The sequence below is a fragment of the Miscanthus floridulus genome, chromosome 17, assembly GCF_019320115.1.
Source record: "Miscanthus floridulus cultivar M001 chromosome 17, ASM1932011v1, whole genome shotgun sequence".
NCBI lineage: Eukaryota > Viridiplantae > Streptophyta > Magnoliopsida > Poales > Poaceae > Miscanthus > Miscanthus floridulus.
The window spans coordinates 77947510-77967308 of NC_089596.1; the positions used below are offsets into that span (position 1 = coordinate 77947510).

Here is a 19799-nt window from a genome sequence, read left to right on the forward strand (position 1 = left end):
TAGTATTATTTCAAATTGAAAAGTTTTGAATACCAAGTTTGTTCAACTCATCAAGATCTACAATTGCTGTTTTGGTCAACTTTCCATTTAAGATAGTTTGGACGGTTCAAATTTGTGATTTTTAAATTTCAACGCTTACAAACTAGTTTTTGCAACCCTAGATTGTCTCAAATTGAAAAGTTTTGAATACCAAGTTTGTTCAGATCATCAAGATCTACAATCCTTATATAGGACATTTTTTCATTTAAGAAAGTTTGAACAAAATATAGTTCAAATTTCACAAGTGTGTGACATAGTTTTAGAAAGTCTATATGAGATTCAAGAATTTATGACTAGTGTTTGATAAAACTTTCATAAATGGGAAAATGAGCTATGTAATAATTGTAGATCTTGCGGAGATGATCAAACTTGGTATTCAGAGTTTTTTTATCTGAGGTCATTTAGTGTCTCATTTGAGCAAGTTTGACCAAGTCAAATTTGGTCAAATGAAAAAACAACACTTTGACTATAGTATTATGAACTCTAAATGACTTCAAATTGAAAAGTTTTGAATACCAAGTTTGTTCAACCCATCAAGATCTACAATTGTTGTTTTGGTCAACTTTCCATTTGAGATAGTTTGGACGGTTCAAATTTGTGATTTTTAAATTTTGATGCCTACAAACTAGTTTTCGGAACCCTAGATTGTCTCAAATTGAAAAGTTTTGAATACTAAATTTGTTCAGCTCATCAAGATCTACAATCCTTATATAGGCCATTTTTTCATTTGAGAAAAATTGAACAAAATGTAGTTCAAATTTCACAAGTGTGTGACATAGTTTTAGAAAGTCTATATGAGATTCAAGAATTTATGACTAGTGTTTGATAAAACTTTCTCAAATGGGAAAATAAGCTATGTAACAATTGTAGATCTTGCTGAGATGATCAAACTTGGTATTCAGAGTTTTTTCATCTGAGGTCATTTAGTGTCTCATTTGAGCAAGTTTGACCAAGTCAAATTTGGTCAAATAAAAAAATAACACTTTGACTCTAGTATTATAAACTCTAACTGACTTCAAATTGAAAAGTTTTGAATACCAAGTTTGTTCAACTCATCAAGCTCTACAATTGTTGTTTTGGTCAACTTTCCATTTGAGAAAGTTTGGATGGTTCAAATTTGTGATTTTTAAATTTTGACGTCTACAAACTAGTTTTTGGAACCCTAGATTGTCTCAAATTGAAAAATTTTGAATACCAAGTTTGTTCAGATCATCAAGATCTACAATCCTTATATAGACCATTTTTTCATTTGAGAAAGTTTGAATGAAATGTAGTTCAAATTTCACAAGTGTGTGACATAGTTTTAGAAAGTCTATATGAGATTCAAGAATTTGTGACTAGTGTTTGATAAAACTTTCTCAAATGGGAAAATGAGCTATGTAACAATTATAGATCTTGCTGAGATGATCAAACTTGGTATTTAGAGTTTTTTCATCTGAGGTCATTTAGTGTCTCATTTGAGCAAGTTTGACCAAGTCAAATTTGGTCAAATGAAAAAACAACACTTTGACTCTAGTATTATGAACTCTAAATGACTTCAAATTGAAAAGTTTTGAATACCAAGTTTGTTCAACTCATCAAGATCTACAATTGTTGTTTTGGTCAACTTTCCATTTGAGAAAGTTTGAACGGTTTAAATTTTAGATCATTTCTCCATCCAAGGTCGTTTGAATAATATCCGGATAATATCCGTTTGGAATATCCGGATATATCCGATACTTAATCGGATTATCCGATATCCGCCGGATATCGATGATATTACATCCGTATTTGATATCCGCCTAAGATATCCGTTTTATTATCCGTATCCGAAAAAAAATACGGATATCCGAGTAACTATCCAGATAAGTGTTCATATTTGTTCGGTCGAACGGACGGTCGAATAAATATCCGTACCGTTTTCATCCATATGGACAAGCAATGCAAGCAGCCAGAAGTCGGCTTTGAAGGAGATGAAATTCCAGATGCGTCGGGTTCACAGGCATGATTGCCGCAAGAACATCTCCTTCCTATTTTAATGTCAGTGAAGAATACATAACGAAAACAGTGACTGTTGTTCCCGCGACATTTTCATCCAAAGAAGACTAATCTCGGTGCTGGCATTCTAATTAACAACAAAATGTACAAGCATCTCTATAGAACCAGATCACCACAAAGTTCTACGCGTTCGGCACAGCCATGATGGCAAGAGCCTCCCTGTTCTGCCCCAGGATGTTGAAGACCGTCGCGGCGATGTGCGACGGCGTCAGCCCAGCCTCGGCCAGCTGATCGGCCGGCGATCCATGGTCGATGTACCTGTCAGGAAGCACCAGCGGCCGCCACTGCACCACCCAAACAAAAGACAAGTTCATCACAGCTGACGATGGAGTTCGGGACGAATGTTTCATGTCATTAGGGCGACGATCGACGGACTGACGGAGCAGCTAGCTAGCGTCGTAACTTGCCTTGAGTTTGCCGTCGAGGAGGCCGTCCAGGGCCATGAACTGGGCGACGTGCGAACCGAAGCCTCCGATGGAGCCTTCCTCCACGGTGATGAGCACCTCGTGGGACTTGGCCAGGCTCCTGATCAGGGCGTGGTCCAGCGGCTTGCAGAACCTCGCGTCGGCGACGGTGACCCTGAGGCCGTGGCGCTCCACCAGGGACGCGGCGGCCAGGCAGTACTGCACTGCCGACCCGTACCCCAGCAGCGCCACCCGGTCGCCCTCCAGCAGGATCCTGCCCTTGCCGACCTAAATTATATATGCCGATTGGATTTTAGTTTTGAATCTGTAATAAGTTTTATTTATGGGTATACTACTGTAATTAGTCCACTGATCTTCTTCTTCTTAGAAGAAGGCTTAAGCGGGAAATTTTCCATTATCTAAAAAACAAAATTGACGATCCCCGATTAATAAAATCAGCAAAAGTGACCAATGTATGTACTGTACGTACCTCGAGGGGAGTGCCTTTGTAGTTGGGCGGCAACGGGACGCCAATGCCGTTGCCTCTCGGGTACCGGAAGCAGGACGGGCGGTCGTCGATGGCGGCGGCGGTGGCGACCATGTGGCAGAGCTCGGCCTCGTCGGACGGGGCCATGACGACCATGTTGGGCAGGCAGGCCATGTAGGCGACGTCGAACGCGCCGCAGTGGGTCGGCCCGTCCGCGCCGACCAGCCCGGCCCTGTCCATGGCGAACCTCACCGGGAGCTTCTGCAGATCGACGTCGTGCACGACTTGGTCGTAGCCGCGCTGCAGGAACGACGAGTAGATAGCGCAGAAGGGCTTGAGGCCCTCACAGGCGAGGCCGGCCGCGAACGTCACGGCGTGCTGCTCCGCGATCCCGACGTCGAAGCACCGGCTCGGGAAGCGGCGGAGGAAGTAGTTGAGCCCCGTGCCGCCGCCCATGGCCGCGTGGATGGCCACGATCTTGCTGTCCTGCTCCGCCTCGGCGATGAGCGACTCAGCGAAGTAGTTGGTGTAGGACAGCGTCTTGGCCGGGGACTTGAACTGCTTCCCGGTGGCCGGATCAAACTTGGCGACACCTGCACGCATCAAAGCCACAGAACCAAGATCACGCACAGATCGATCGATCCGGTACGATCTGCTAGTAACATAACAGGCCGGCAAACAATGGCGTGCTCATGTCATCATGTGGTGTGTGTGGTACCGTGGTACTTGTCGGCGGCTCGCTCGGCGTAGGGGTAGCCGCGGCCCTTCTCGGTGACGACGTGGATGAGGACGGGGCCGGTGGTCTTGGTGCTCTTGACGTCGTTGAGGATGGTGATGAGGTCGTCGATGTTGTGGCCGTCGACGGGGCCGATGTAGTAGAGGCCGAGCTCCTCGAAGAGCGACGAGCCGGGGCCGCTGATCATGCCGCGGGCGTACTCGTCCACCTTCGCCGCCAGCTCGTGCACTGAGCCGCCGATCTGCTTCGTCACTCCCTGCACACTCAAGCACGCCAACGGTCGGTTGGTCAGAGCTGCAAACCTGGGCCGACGATTCCTTCTCGGCCCAACAAGAATGGGCCGGTTAGAGCCTAGCCCAGGCAATTTTATGACCAGTGTAGTAGTACTACAAGATGAAAAAAATCAGTAGGGCCTTATGATATCGATACAGCTCGAGTATTTTGAGACGATGATTAAACTATTTCTAGAGTCAACCTGTTGCGATCCATCCATCCTTTGAGCAGCTTTGTTTATAGTGCAAAGATTGCCTAGTGGGCACTACTCGAATCTACAGATTGTTGCTAGTATACGCTGCATCATCGCCATTTCTGGTGGTGAACATGTCTCCATGCATGGCCCGAAGATAATTAGTGCACGTCACTCTGCACCTTGACGCAGCTTATTTTGGCATGTACTGACAAGTTTCATTCAGGCGCTTTCGTACGACAGATTCAAGAAACTCCAAAGCTCGCGTCATGCACTACTACACAAACTTTACTGGAGGTGGACGTTTTCGATTTTCCGCGGCGGGCAAAGCCGGCCGCCGCGGCCTAGAGGCCACGGTAAATCGTGGCTTAACCGCGGCGGGCGGCCTTGCCCGCCGTGGTTAACCGATTTACCGCGGCGGGTGGTGTAACGTGCCCGCCGCGGTAAATATACTTTTACCACGGCAGGCACGTTAGGACGCCCGCCGCGGTAAATCAATTAAAAAACAAAAAAACCCAGGAGCCCGCCGGCGAGCCCATTCTCAAGCCCGCCAGCGAGCCCGTACGTTCCCAGCCCAACCCACCGACGCACCCGTTCCCACCTTGCTGGATCCGCCCACCACCGCGGCCAGGGAGCTCCTCCGCACCGGATCCGCCCACCACCTCAGTCGAGCGGCCCACACGCCACGGATCTGGCGCCGTGGATGGACCCACCACCGGATACGCGCCGTGGGGGCTGGATCTGGGCCATGGTGACCGGATCTCATCGTCGTCATCTGCAAAGGAAGATGGAGAGGGAGATGAAGGAAGAGGGAGAGGGAGGGAAGTGCTGTACCTACCTCCACGCACCGCGCCGCCGTGGATCCCCGCCGGAGCAGGTGCCGCCGCCATGGATCTGGCCCCAGCCGTCGTGGATCTAGCCCCAGTCACCGTCGTCGTCGTGGACGCCCCAGCCGCCACCGCCGCGAGGAGGGAGGGGGAAGGCCGCCGCCGTGGATCCGTGCCGTGTCGATCCGCGCCATGGAGAGGGAGGGAGGAAGGCCGCCACCGTGGTGAGGCCAGATCCGTCGGGGACGCCGTGGTGGACGCCGCCGCCACCTTGCTGTGGCGGTCCTTGCCGCCGGCCACGGCGCGCACCACCGGGTATGCCCGCCTTGCAGCGCCATCACCGGCGTCATGGGGTGGAGAGGGAGATGGAGGCTGGCCGGAGGAGAGGGGCGGCGCGCCGAGACGGTGTGAGGGAGAGGGGCACGAGTGAGAGTTGGAGGAGAGGGAGCAGGGGCGCCGTGTGGATCTGAGAGTGAGAGGGAGCCGAAAATCGCAATGAAGGGGATCGGGTGCTCACGGAGGCGGAGGGAGGGAGTTCGGCTGTGGCTGGGAAACCGTAAGTGTGCCTATTTATACCTGGAGTGGCTATCGGGCTTCGTCTTGGGCCGGTTGGGCCAGGCCATTTTCCATGGCGGGCCTTATAACGCGCCCGCCTCGGAAAATCAATTTATCGAGGCGGACACCTTAAAATGCCCGCTACGGTTAATACCTATTAACCGTGGCGGGCATTTTAAGGTGCTCGCCTCGGTAAATCGATTTTTCGAGGCGGGCAAAAGTGCCCACTACGGTAAATAAAAAACGTCCGCCTCGGTAAATCGTGGGATTTACCGTGGCGGGCTAAAATAGGCGTCCGCCTCGGTTAAGTTTTTTGGGTGTCTCACAAAAATCATTTCTGTAGCAGTGATGTTTGGTGATACTGACACGTACGTTGCGTCTGCTGCCTACCTGCCTGATGATGCCAGCTAGTTGACAATTTCCCATCTGATTCCTAATTATGGTGAGTTTATCTTAATTTGAATAAAAAAAAATATGCACGATACGAATTGCTACTGCTTACTACCATTTCACAAAAAGAAAAATCTACGCGCTGCCGTGCCGTGAGAATGAGGCCAGCTCGGAATTTCATTTCAGCCGCGTTTATATGCACCACTCACTGCTTTTACCGTGAGTGACGCGTGCCTAACCGGACCGTTGAAGGTTTGTGCGGACAGGACAGCACGTACCTTGGCCACCTCCCTGAGCTCCCTGAGCGGGCGGCTGGACTGCAGCTTGCTGAGGGCGCTGCTGAGCGCGCCGACGGGCGGCACGGGCCCGTCGAGCGTGGCCGTGGGCAGCGACACCTGCTTGTTGTCGTTGAGGATGACGATCATGTCGGAGTCCAGGTACCCGGCGTTGTTCATGGCCTCGTACGCCTGGCCCGCCGTCATGGCGCCGTCGCCGATCACCGCCACCACGTTGTTCTTGCCGCCCTTGAGGTCCCGCCCCACCGCCATCCCCAGCGCGGCGGAGATGGTGGTGGAGCTGTGGCCCGTGCCGAAGCAGTCGTACTCGCTCTCGGCGCGCTTCGTGAACCCCGCCAGCCCGTTGGTCTGCCGCATCGTCGGCATCTTATCGCGCCGCCCCGTCAGGATCTTGTGCGGGTACGACTGCAACCGTCATCATAAACAAACAAACAGCCGGATCGATGGTTAGCCTCGATCTGTCCGCGACCTGCCCGGCACGCTCACATGGAGCGCACGTTACCCAGAGCGGAGCGCCGCCGCGCGCGCGGCAGCCATTGCCGTGGCGTACCTGGTGGCCGACGTCCCAGAGGATGCGGTCCTGCGGCGCGTTGAAGACGTAGTGCAGCGCGACGGTGAGCTCCACCACGCCGAGGCTGGACCCGAGGTGGCCGCCGGTCTTGGACACGTGGAAGATGACGTCGGACCGGAGCTCGTCGGCCAGCTGCCGCAGCTCCTTCACGGACAGGTTCTTCATGTGGACGGGGTAGTTTATGGTGTCCAGCAGCGGCGTGGGCGGCCGCTGCGAGTAGTACTCCGCCTCGCGCTCCGACAGCGACGCTGACACGCATGCCGACCGACGCCGAGGCTTCACGCAGCAAGCATTGGCCATCAAATTAACCACCAGAGCTGAACTGAAGCACGCGCGCAGACAAGCCAAGAAAATTGAGCCTGCGTGATAAAGCAGGCAGAGGATATTATGCTTACCCTGGGAGGCCTGGCCTGGAGCAACTTGTGGCCATGGAGCTGCTCGGCCGCCGAAGCGAAATGGGAGTCCTGATGAGCAGGCACGGCGAGGAATCCTCTTGGGACAGAGAACGTCGTCGACAGCGCCATTGCTTCTTTTCCTCCTCCTGCTCAACTCAAGAATGCAACAGGTTTTGCCAATGGTGGCAAATAAACCAACTGTTCGATTTCCTGAAGAAGAACTGACCCAAATGCTAGTGGCGAGCTTCAGCTGCGAGCTAACAGTGGCACTGACAGTACACGGGTGCATGAATGGTGGGGGATTTGGAAAGTGGTGCGGGAGGAGTGTGGAGGCGCCGGGGATGCGCCTGCCTATAGCAGTAGTGCGGCGGGTCCGGTGCCGAGGGGATGCTGGATGGCGATAGGGGAGGGCGGGAGGACGATAAGGGGAGTGTGTGTGACTGCGTGGGTGACCACGGAGGTGGGGAACGCATGGCCGCGCGTGTGGCTGGAATTAATTCGCCTCTGCCGCAAGTGCTCGCTTTTCCCCCGCCTTCCTTCCCGCTGTGTCCTCGCGCATCGAGCAACCGGAGAGCAATGGGCGTGCTACCAATCTCGCACCCCATTGGACCAGCTCGACAAAGTATCACGAGAGGATAATATGGGATAAGATACAATCAAAGAAATATCAATTATGGACATGTGAGGAAGGAGCTGCACAAAAGTGTATAGAGAAAGGATTTCCCCCCATGCAACTATCGTTGGAGAGGTAATGGCCACACCGTGCTTTACCCACACCCAAACCTACATCTTCATTCATTCCCATAATTCTACACCCTCTTAGGATTTACCCATGTCTATTTGCCCATCGCCAATGGAATAATAACCATGTAAGGGCATCTCCAATGGATTACCTATCGCCCATATCCTAAAGTCAATATAGGTGATCTCCTATTATTAGGAGTGTAACATTTTCTTCTTATTCTATGATAAATTACCTGTAATTTGAGGGTGAGGGGATGAATTTTGAGTAATTACTTCAAACTTTTAGGCTCTATTTGATGTAGATATTCAGATCGAGGAATTGAATTGGCCCAAAATATTAAAGCTGAGGGGAATTGGAAATGGCCTCAAATACCAATGCTATTGTTTGGATGTGCAAGCAGTTGATAGCTGGAATCAACCCATTCCAATTCTGGATGTATAAACGTTGAATTGTAGTCTGGGTTGTCTACAATGATGTAAATACATTGTAATATGTATTTCACAACTTGCATATTTATTGAATGATTATATTATCACTTTACACAAAAAAAAACATGAAAATATTCAGAAAAATAGTAGAAACTGAAATAATATCATTTAAAACATGGAAAATAATCGTTGACAACAACACATAAATGTTGATCACAAGCATCTATTATAGAGTCAATACTTGATGATCAATAATTCAACTCTCTTGCAAGTGCCACGACATTTCACAACACCTAATTTCAAAGGGGCCATAATAGCAAGCGTACATAGGCAGTTCTATATTACATAACAGCAAGCGTACATTACATCTCTTAATCAGCCACCATTGCTCTAATTCAATGTAAGGAGCCATTCTTTCCTGAATTCCATAGACAGTTCCATAAGCGCTTAGAATAAACGCTTATTAAGGATCAGCTTCCCATAAGCCCGCAAAAGGCCACATCTAGCTAAATCTAGTATTTGTTCAAGTGTAGCAAGTATTTTAGCAGGAGAAGTGACCTGAGGCAATGGTAATGGCTTGGTGGATTTTAGAGCATCTCGAAATGAAGTCTTCATATCTCCAAGCATGCAAAGAATTGCTTTCACCAGTTCGCTGCCTTTTTGTGGTAAATCTGGGGATGCTTCACTACATTCTTCAGGTGAATCTTGTGCACTCTCAGCAGCTGTCTTGGCACCATCACCATTGGCATGATATGTAGAATAAATAGTGCTGATTGCATCCCAATTCTTTCACCACCTTGTTCTTGTAACAAGCTGCAGCCTTGTTATTCTTCACAAAACAAAGACACAGTACAAGTGACTTGTCTTATTATAAAAGTAAAACAGTGAGAAACCAAATATTCATGTACTTACCGCCATATATCTAGACCAGACATCCTCACTATCAATTGATAGCTTATTATTTTTCTAATCCCAACCAAAACCACTCTGTGACAGTATCTTACTAATGACCTCATAGTGCTTGTCAAAAGTTTTGCACCTAGATGATATGTTTTCTTTTGTGATGGCTATATTGCACTTATCACATACATTCTTGATAGCAGCATTGTAGACATGTGGCTTCCATCCATTTTGGGAGTGGTCACCATTGTTGTGATGCTCAACAAGTACAACCAACAAGGCAGCCTCCATCTCATCTGTCCATGTGAGATAAACTCTCTTTGCCTTTGCTACAGCCATGTGCTATAAGTAAAGGATAACAAATGCCATGTGTTAGGATGATGCATTTCCAAAATATCACAAAAGGCACCATCAGCTAGCTATCACAAAAGAATGCCCTGTTATATATATATATATATATATATATATATATATATATATATATACATATATATATATATATACATATATATATATATATATATATATATATATACCACAACCTACTCCATCTCTTGTTCACCATGCCTAACAAGGTATTCAACAAACATGTCATTAGCTAGCTGGTCCCTAAAGGTGTTCCATTCAGTAGTAACTTGAACACTTGTAATTAAGGTAGCATCATCTATAAACTCATTGGCCATAGCCTGCTAGTTCATCATCCACTTCGGGTAGCAATAAATCATCCATTTGGTGTTGTCTATCTCTTGTAAAGTTGTGTAACACACAACAAGCATTAATAATTCAGATCTGCAATAATATTAGTTTGTAGTTAGCACTTGCAATTGAGATTGATTTTTTTCACCATATGTACACATTTGTTACCTGGTCCTTTATATCAAAGAAACTTTGAGAACGCAAGATTGCCCATTTTTTCTTCCACAAACCAAAAGTTCTTTCCACGACATTTCTAGCACGAGAATGACGCAAGTTATATAACTCTTTAGGAGTTTTAGGCTGCTGTTGACTTGAAACCCACTCTTTTAAGTGGTACCTAGTGGATCTGAATGGAGCTAGAAATCCAAGTCCATTGGTATAACCAGCACAACTAAATAATATTTTCCTATTATGAAAAAACTAAATTAGATAGCTACCAAAACAAAGAAATAAATTGCCAAGTGTAAAGGTCATACCCTGAGGTACAACAAATGCATCTTGGCGACTCATTGCATCATGCAGAACTCTTGAATCAGAAGCTGAACCCTCCCAACCAAGCAAAACATACAGAAATTTCATGTTCTAGTCAACCACACCTAGCATGTTAGTGGTGATGTGTTGCTTTCTGTTTCTGTACCTCCCTTGGTCAGGCACATCAACACACACATCAACATGACACCCATCTAATGCACCAAGGGCATTGCCAAACCACTTCCATTTGTAATCATCCGGAGGTTGAATTGAAGGATCAGGAAGCTTAATGAACTCTCCACTTAAAGATAGAATAGTTGATAACACATCAGAAAAGTGCCTACTGATAGTCTCTAAAGAGCGCTTTTAAGTGCCACGCAACACCCTCATTTTTATACCATGCCCAACTACCAGTAAGAACATAGCAACCTTTTCTTCCACAACAATATAAACACTATCACGAAGACCACACCTTTCACACAACATGATGCACATGTCATGAAAGTTTCATTTAGTTAAACGTAGCTCATCATAGCATGTAACTTTAGAACTATCATACATTTCCTTCAGCAAATACGTCCTAAGAGTATGCCTGCGCTCATCATCATTAAAGCACCCTAAATCCCTTGGCCCCCGCTGCGAACTAAGATATGCAAGCCCAAGAAGAACTGCCTCAAAGTATAGTTCTATGAATATAATCCTCCTCGTCTTTGTCCTTTTGTTTTCTTCATTAATGAAGGAAACCAACTCAAGATCTGACATAATGCAACTACAATGCACACAGGCAGGCACACACATGATTTTCAAAGAGCACAACATGAAAAAAATCATTTAGGAACACCAACAACATATCAATTTTAGGCACTACATACCTTCATTCAGAATAAGGAACAACGAACACTTGACAGAAGTAACCTACTAAATCCAAAGAAAAGGGGTTAGGGTTTGAAAAGAGTGAATCGATGGAGGGAGAAGAAAAGAAGCCTCAATTGATCTGGATGCCGACAGGTGATTGGGAAAGAGAACAAGGATGAATCCGCGAGGGAGGCGTAGATTAAAGATGGAGGATTCAGCAGGAAAGGGGAAGTAGATTAGAGTAGCAAGAAGACATACTTGTAGAGAGGGAGAATAACGGAGGATGGTCAGAGATGCACGAGAACGAGGACGCCTGGAGAGGACGCTGGGAGATAGCACTTTCGCCGTGGGGGTCAACCTCCCGTCGCCTCCACCATCGCCGCCGCCTCTCTCTTGCGAGTCGCTCGCTCTTCTTTTTCCCCTAGTGCGCAGAGCCGTGGGTTGCGAAGGGGTACGCGCGGGGGTCGGGGAAGTGAGGGGAAGCGATTTCGGGCCAATATAGAGCGGGAGACCTCAGATTTGTGGGTGGGCTCTTTCCTTTGTGCGGGAAAGGTCCGCGATATTGGGCGCCAATGCCTCGGACCGATTCCAGTATCATCCAAACAATGGAATTTGAGGGTACCAAATGCCAAAGCCAAATCCAAGGTCCAAATATCTACTTCCAAATAGGACCTTAGGTATTATAAGGATAGAATAAGTAATCTGCTAGAGCAACCACAATCTCTTACATATGATTTGGGTGGTTATACCTATTCATATCCATTCTACCATATTCGAACTATATGTGGATTTGGGTGGCTCTCTGGACACCAAGCAGTAGCTACAATTTCTCAAGAATCTTTAGCTGGCACACGTGCGCTGGGGTATTGAGTCACACACATTCTGAAAATTGACCAATGATAGTTGCGTCACCAACAGGCAAATACAGAAGTAGTAGAAATTACCATGAAAAATGTTCTTAGTTGTGAGAGAGCGTATTCCTCATGCTCGTATTCCTTGTTTCAGTCCCCCGATATGGATACATGACAACGTCCATCACCGGGATGGGAGACAATGTTGTTGCATGATAAATTGAAGCAAGGCTGAAATGTAAGAGGAAGGTAGAAAATCATAAACTTCAACAAAATGAAATTGTGTATAGAAGCTTAATTAAAGAATTTTAAGTTAGTGTTGCATGTCAAGTCAGAACTTTTATCTCAGATGTCTCCATCACATGCCTGCGAACATATTTTAATATGGTTTTACTTTTAGAACTATTTTTTTTAAAAGCCTCTCTAATATAATTCCTAAATTACTATGCGTTCATTACCCTAGATCAGGATAATACTGCCGGTTCAAAACATCTCATTACTGCTAGATTTTAAACTGGCACAACCAAACCGGCAGTGATGAGGGTTAGCTATCACTGTCGGTTCCTACAAACTGGCAGTGTTCTGCAACTTCACTACCAGTCCTTTACATAACCCGGTAGAGTTCAGTTCCACTAACACTGTCGGTTTATGAGACCACCTGGCATTGTAACCTCGAACATCACTGTCGGTTTGCGTATTTAGCCGACAGTGTTGTTGTAACCAGCACTGTCGGTTTGAGACAAGACCTGGTAGTGATGTCTAAGACAACGCTGTCGGTTTGTGGTTCAAGCCGGCAGTGCCATCTTGTCCATCACTGTCGGTTTGTTGCTAACCGGCAGCGATGGCCCATTCGCATTTTATTGTTTTATAATTTATTTTAATTTATATTTTTTTTGTAGAATCAGCTTTCGCTTTATATACGCTACGTAGACGATAGGTCTATCAATATTAAACATTACAAATATTATGGTTACAGTTCAAATATTCTTATCAAGATCTCGATCCCTCAAAATAAAAAAAATTATTCGATAAGATGAAGCATGCTTCTCGGACTTCTTACAATAATCTTGCGAGCCGTTTTAGGCCATACTGGTCCTTGAACTTCACGGATTGTGTAATGGAAAATACTCCATCTTTTTTCAATTCCTCGGCTAAGATGAATTTTGCCAGCTCTAATTGCAGTGCGACGATCTCCATGTCTAACAACCTTTCGTGGTTATATTTCTTACGTTGTCGTTCAAAAAAGATGATATCCAAAGAGGAATCAGAAAATCATTTTGTTGAATTATTAACAGACATAAATGAAATGGGGATTACCAACTTATCTGCTTCTTTCGATTTTCCGCCGATGTAGCGAAGCATTGCCCACATTACATAAAACCCGCATTCATTGTTTCCTACCGACTGTTTTAGGTACTTTCCCTCTATTTCGACAACCTTAAATGGGACCTGCGTCCCACCGATATATCTTCTTCGAACACTGTGCAACATTAAAAGGAGAAACATTAGAAAGCGGTATGTGTGATTAGAAAATAATATGTTATTAGGATCGCTTACTAATTCAACACTGCCACCGATGCATCCAAATGATGAAATGGTTTTTTCTTCGAGTCTCACACCTCGATCAGATTTTTAGCAAGATTGAGATAAATGAAGATGAAATAGTTGCTGCAATCACAAAATCCTAATTATCGAATAATCTTAACAAAAAAGAAGCATAAAATTAAAAGTCGAGAACACATACTCGCAGTTGTAGGCTAGAAGTATGTGGGTTTAGTTCTTTATCTTGAATTCATCGAAAATAGCAATCACTCTCTTTCAGGTCTTCCACGTCACATCCATAGAGGCCTAAACATGTCTTCTCATTGACTCACAAGAGGTCCAAGAAGCCTATGTTATCCCATTTGCTTTTTAGTATGCAAAATTTTGCTATACACCTATATAAAATCATGGGAAGTGCTCAAAAGTTAACAATTTGTGTCTTGAGAGAGTAGTTAATTGTAATATCATGCGTGTAGGGTACTTACATAGTCCACAGTGTCAACATTTGTGAATCGAGAGAGCATTTCTGGTATAGTTGGAACAAGCACTCCCACTCGACATTGAACTTCTCTTCTTTAGGATAATGAAAAACATGTGGCGGATGGATAATAACCTCAAAACCAAAGTCCTCCATCTCTATTGCTTGAGCCATGTAATATTCATGCAAATGGTGCATATATGTTGTTAAATTTTTATACTCATCATTGAGAACCAAAAGATTGCCCCTTTCATTCTTCATTGCCGGTGTTCCTATCCCTTGTACATCATAATAGATGTTCGCAGCCTCTTCCATGGTTAATTCAGGGTTGTCTTTGACGTACTTCTATATTTTTCTTAAATCTTCATTGTGTATTTCTTCGGCTCTTATTGTAGCATACTGATTCTGTGTTTGCCTTTCGAATTCGGACTTTAACAAATACTAAGGTAGTGAGGCACATAGATTGAAGAAACTAACACAATCTTCCTTCGAGATGTGTGCTATAAATTTTTCTTTCATCAAGTTTGTAACACTGCCACTGAACGACCTTTTGTTTTTTTGTTGATCCACTTTGGAAGCATTAGCGACCGAATCCAAGGACCATTTCTACGACTACGAGGATGCCTTTGATCTTGTTTTGGGCTGAGGTGGAGAAGGAGGAGGATGACGATGAGAATTCTATTTTCTCGAGGCTGATGAAGATGGAGGAGGAGGAGGAGTCTTCTCTTTTCTCGGGGCTAATGAAGATGGAGTCAAACAAGGAGGAATAGAAGGAGACCTCTGTCTTCTCGTGGGTGATGGCAAGGGATGAGGAGGGGAGTGATCTCTGTTAGGAGATGGTGAGTGATCATCACGGGTGGGCGAAGACTCGCAGTCGTCCTCAGCATCAGAGGACAATTGGTTGTCAAGCTTAATGAAGCGTTTGCGTCGGACCACTTGAGAGCCCTTGTTATGACCAAGTTTTGGCCTGTCTTCCACTATGGGGTACTCAATGTGTATCTTGTTATACTTCTTATCAAGTATTCTATCAATGGTGACATGAGCGTACCCCTATGGAATTGGGTGGCCATTAATGGTTTCGTCTCCCGCAGGCCAAGCCTGGTCGAGCGCCACCTTGTCCTTTGTCCATTCTTGATGGATGTACAACTTGACATTGACGGGTTTAGTGATGCTGTCCACCAGATGAGGCACATTCATATCTTCTTTGTCGAGCGGGGTCGATCCACAGCTGCTGCGACCCCTCAACTGTGGGCTAAAGGTAGTAGGAGTAGGGTTTTGTGGTACTCCTGATCCCTTGGACAACAAAATTTATTGGACTCATGCTTCAACAGTCATTTCAATCCATGTGTCCATTCTGTCTTCTATCTCTTTTAGTCACCTCAAACACTCTATCTCCTATTCCGCTCTACCCCTCGAGCGGCTCCAGTAAGTGTGAGATTCTTCGAGGAATGCTAGTTTCTAAGGAACAACACCTGTTCCTCTAGTGTGACCAGGGTGCTCCTTTGGTTTTGAGTGCTTAGGTGAGCACGTCTTTCTCCCTATTAGAAGTGTGAGTCCCTTGCCTCACCACCTCAGTTACTTGGGAGATCCTTTGGATGAGTTCGCTCATGGGTGGATTTATGGAGCTAAAGCTCCTGTCCTCGATATAGCGTACATTCCTCCCCATACAGTATATTAGTGTTCTTGACTCCCAATGGGCGGTCTCAACCTAAACGCCTTCTTAGCAGGGCGATCCATCTTTTCAAGTTCTACTTCAAATTCTGGCATCTTTTTGGCGTAGCCTCGAGAGCTGAGATGATGAGGATTCGTCGCTTTCTATGAGTTCTCCTTATTCTTCCTGCTAAGTTCTAAGTACTCCTCAGATAACCTATATTCCTTAAAATCCTGTCAAAAGTCCTTCTGCTTGCTCAACTATTCACCATCGAAATCTGGCTCTTTATTTTGGAGGACAAAATGCTTTTACAATGTCCCCTTGAAATTCTTGAAGCACGTCCCCATGATTTCTTTTGCTTTTTTCTTGACTACCTCCTTGTCATACTCCGTTGGGAAAGTGAAATACTCTAGGATCTTGATATCCCATATGTAATCCTTCTCACTTTTGGGAACCCTCCATGGGTCATTATCTTTCCCAATCCACTTCTTATATCTAATCGGGATGAAGTCCCTTACAAGTAACCCGAGGATAGTCTTGTATTTAGTCAAAGCTATAGGCGGTGATAGTGGATCCCCGAATTCATCAAACTCAGTGATGTGCTAGTGTGCATTCCTACCAATAGGAAGCTTTGACATGCCTCGCTTGGATCTAGCCTTCCTGCTACCTGAACCCTCTGGCTCCTCGACCGGTGGAGGTTCCTGCTAAAGATTCCAAGTAAGCTATGACCCTCTCAATTGATTAGTCACATGGTCACATGTGGCTATATAGTCACATGGTACCAAAGTTACATGGCCATCTTGGTCATTTTGACCCAGCTCGAGTAGGCCGGATGGGGTCCATGGCTGCTCGTTCTCACCATCCTGATTGACACCGTCACCATTTGTCAGATCATGCGGCTCTCCCGTCCTAGCGATATTAGCCACTTCTTGTTGCTGATCTGCTCTTCAACAATAGGGTAATAGGCGACGACGAGTCATGGCTGTGACATGATCATGGTTAGTTTTGGCTGTGGACAACTACTAATATCATATGCAAAAATAAAGAGAACAAAAACTTAGCATCAGACACAAACACCAAAATGATGCAGCAATTCCAAAAATGAGATGGAACCTAGTTGGGGAAGCTACACAAAAAACTAACTCATTGCAAGTGGTCACCCAAGTCACAAAAAAGGTACAAAACTAGTTCCTATCTAGTCTTCTGATGACACCAACTAGGATACAACATCAACAAAACTGATGAGTACAGGCCCGATCTTCCGAGAGGTAGCCGGTAAGTTCGATTTGTGGAGATCTCGACGTTGGCGATCTGGCTTCAAATCAGACACGATTCGAACCCTTGCAACCATTACACCACTGCTCCGTTGGTTATCAACCAAGCACAACTTGATTGACCTCACCAAGAAGGCTTTTCCTGCAAGCGAATCAAAGAGCACAAGCAAGAAGGTAAAACACGCAATCTGAAATTGCAAATATGAATGACGTGAATATCAATAAAGGATTCAAGAACTCGGTTCCAAAGGACTAATCGACACTAGTGGAGGAGATCAAGAACGGGGGCCCTGGATCACTGTAAAAGGATTTGTCACCACAGTTACAATGAATGATTCAGTTCCTCGATGGAAAACTAAACTCTAAACAAAACCCAATTGTATAGCAGCGGCGGTGGCTGTGTTTATAGTCTAAGACTCGACCTAGGGTTGGGGACTGGCCAGGGGTTGGGCGCCCACAACTTGGGCTTAAGGCCCGACACGATACATGGCCAAGTTGGCCCAAATAGGTGACACAGCACCTTGCCGTGGTCACACAGAATGATCCACGGACCTTCTGGAGCTGGGACCAGATCCAAAACTGACGGCGTCGTCGTCCCCTTTCCAACGCATCCAAGAACAGGCCTGTTTCGATGTCGTATGAGGAAGTTATGACCGAAACAGTGACGACGTGTCTGCTGAATCCGAAGGGCGACGTGGCAGCTGAGTTGGGAACGAATTGGAACTTGGGGAAGACCATGGCGTCGGTGTGTCCTAGCGTGGCGATGTCCTCATCATCCTCCCCTTCTCGAATTGGAGTCATCCTCGACTCCATCTTGGCGATGTCCTCATCATCCCCTCCTTGTAGAATTGGAGTCGTCCTCGACTCCATCCCATCATCAGCGAACTCCTGCAAAAGGTTAGTGACAGCAGGCAATGCACCAGACATAAAAGGTTGACAAAACATAGTATAACATGGTGCATCAGGATTATCACATAACTCAGCAGTAGCAGGAGTTGTAGCAAGAAAAGCACCTCCTTTTAACTTAATCCCATTATTTTTAGCAATGTCTGTTGGAGGTTTATTTTTGATCTCATTAGCATGTTTAATAATATCCGTAGGAGACAAAGGCAGCAATGTAATTTTCTTGTCCTTATGTATGATAGTGTATGTATTAGTTCTACCATGGTGTAAAGCATCATTATCAAATTCCCATGGGCTGACCTAACAAAATGGAACAAGCTTGCATAGGGACAACATCAAAATCAGCAGTATCATGATAAGAGCCTGTGAAAAAGCTAATGCGTGCTGATTTAGTTACCTTAGTCTTACCACTATTATTGAACCATTGAAGTTTATATGGATACGAATGTTGTCGTGTGGTCAAGCCAAGCTTGTCAACCAAATCTGAACTCACCAAGTTGTTGCAACTCTCCGCTATCAATGATAGTGAGAACACGACAACCCTGCACAATGAGATACATGTGGAACAAATTGTGGCGTTGGATCTTCATCTCTTCTTCATGACCCACACGTGTACTCAACACACGCTGCACAAGAAGGCTAGGGTAGTCCACGGTAGCAGCCACGGAGTCAATGGTGATGGCCTCCTTGTCTTGATCGCCCTCGGTGGGATCTGCATCAATGTTAGCAGCAAGGGCTAAATCATCTTCAACATCACTAGCACTTACATATCCATCCTCGGTAGCAATGAAAGCGCGACGACTAGGGGCATTCCTTCATGACATGTCCCATGCCTTTGCATCGGTGGCAAATGATTTTAGAGCTGGACGAGGAGGAGCTAGTAGAAGCACCCGGAGTGCCACCTTTCTTCAGCTGTGGAAACTGCACATTAGACAATTTACTTACCCCGGAAGAAAATGGAGGTGTAGATGGCTGTGGTGCAACAGGAAGCTTGGGCGTCTCCGGCTCGGAACGCTGCTGAAAATTCCTCCCATTGTTAGACCTGAAAGGCTGGTGTTGTTTGCGTCCCTGTACTTCTCAGTTCGGCCTTAATAGCAAGATGATACAATTGGGAAAAATTGCGCCATTCTTTGTAATCAAGTATGTTCTGTATATCATGGTTTAAACCACCAAAAAATCTAGCACTAGCATCATGATCATCTTCATTTATACCACAACGTGCTAAACCAATAAGCAATTCTTGATAGTATGCTTCTACTCCTTTATCACCTTGTTTTAAAGTTTGTAGTTTCAAACGTAAATCACGTTGGTAATAAGGAGGAACAAAACGAGATGTCATACGTTGCTTTAAAACATTCCAAGTTTGAGGCACAGCAGCAGCATTATTGGCATTGCAAAGATCACTCCACCAGAACAAAGCAAAATTAGTAAACTCACTAGTAGCAAGTCTAACTCTATGCTCAGCAGGAACATTATGAGAATCAAATTTTTGTTGAACAGCAAGCTCCCAATCTAAATATGCCTCTGGATCAACATTACCAGCAAAAGGAGGTAGACTAAATTTAATTTTAGCAAAAGGATCATTATTACCATGATTATTACCTGCCATACCGCGACGATTGAAGTTGAGGCGGCGACGGGCACCACCGTCAGCATACGCATCTTCATCACCAAAAGCATCCGCATCTTCATCATCAGCACGATAAGGTGGAGGGCGTTGCTCAAGCTGTTCAATGCGGGTGACCAGATTGTTCACGTTGCGCGTCAGCTCGGTCATAAGATTGCGTTGTTCAGTCATGAAC

The 19799-nt window shown here is 45.7% G+C and overlaps 1 protein-coding gene and 2 pseudogenes across 1 annotated transcript; all 3 read right to left on the reverse strand.

Moving 5' to 3' along the window:
* Positions 1 to 1960: 1960 nt before the first annotated feature.
* Positions 1961 to 7872, reverse strand: LOC136518616 (1-deoxy-D-xylulose-5-phosphate synthase 1, chloroplastic). The gene is made up of 7 exons (XM_066512290.1): positions 7204 to 7872; positions 6788 to 7084; positions 6220 to 6642; positions 3686 to 3959; positions 2971 to 3560; positions 2484 to 2768; positions 1961 to 2360 (listed from the first exon to the last, which is right to left on the reverse strand). Exons 1-7 carry the CDS (start codon positions 7330 to 7332, stop codon positions 2199 to 2201), a joined length of 2160 nt encoding a protein of 719 aa, XP_066368387.1. The 5' UTR covers positions 7333 to 7872; the 3' UTR covers positions 1961 to 2198.
* An 894-nt stretch (positions 7873 to 8766) lies between these two features.
* LOC136515826 (uncharacterized) lies at positions 8767 to 9582 on the reverse strand (annotated as a pseudogene).
* A 236-nt stretch (positions 9583 to 9818) lies between these two features.
* LOC136515827 (protein ALP1-like) overlaps positions 9819 to 19799 on the reverse strand; it is a 79956-nt pseudogene continuing 69975 nt past the window's right edge.

What these genes read in the sequence shown, in the direction of transcription:
- LOC136518616 (XM_066512290.1), bottom strand. Translation starts at nt 7,332, where the DNA reads ATGGCGCTGTCGACGACGTTCTCTGTCCCAAGAGGATTCCTCGCCGTG. An exon ending in TCCAGGCCAGGCCTCCCAGG is followed by an intron (nt 7,085 to 7,203) that starts GTAAGCATAATA and finishes TGCTGCGTGAAG; the next exon opens with CCTCGGCGTCGGTCGGCATG. An exon ending in TCTGGGACGTCGGCCACCAG is followed by an intron (nt 6,643 to 6,787) that starts GTACGCCACGGC and finishes TGACGGTTGCAG; the next exon opens with TCGTACCCGCACAAGATCCT.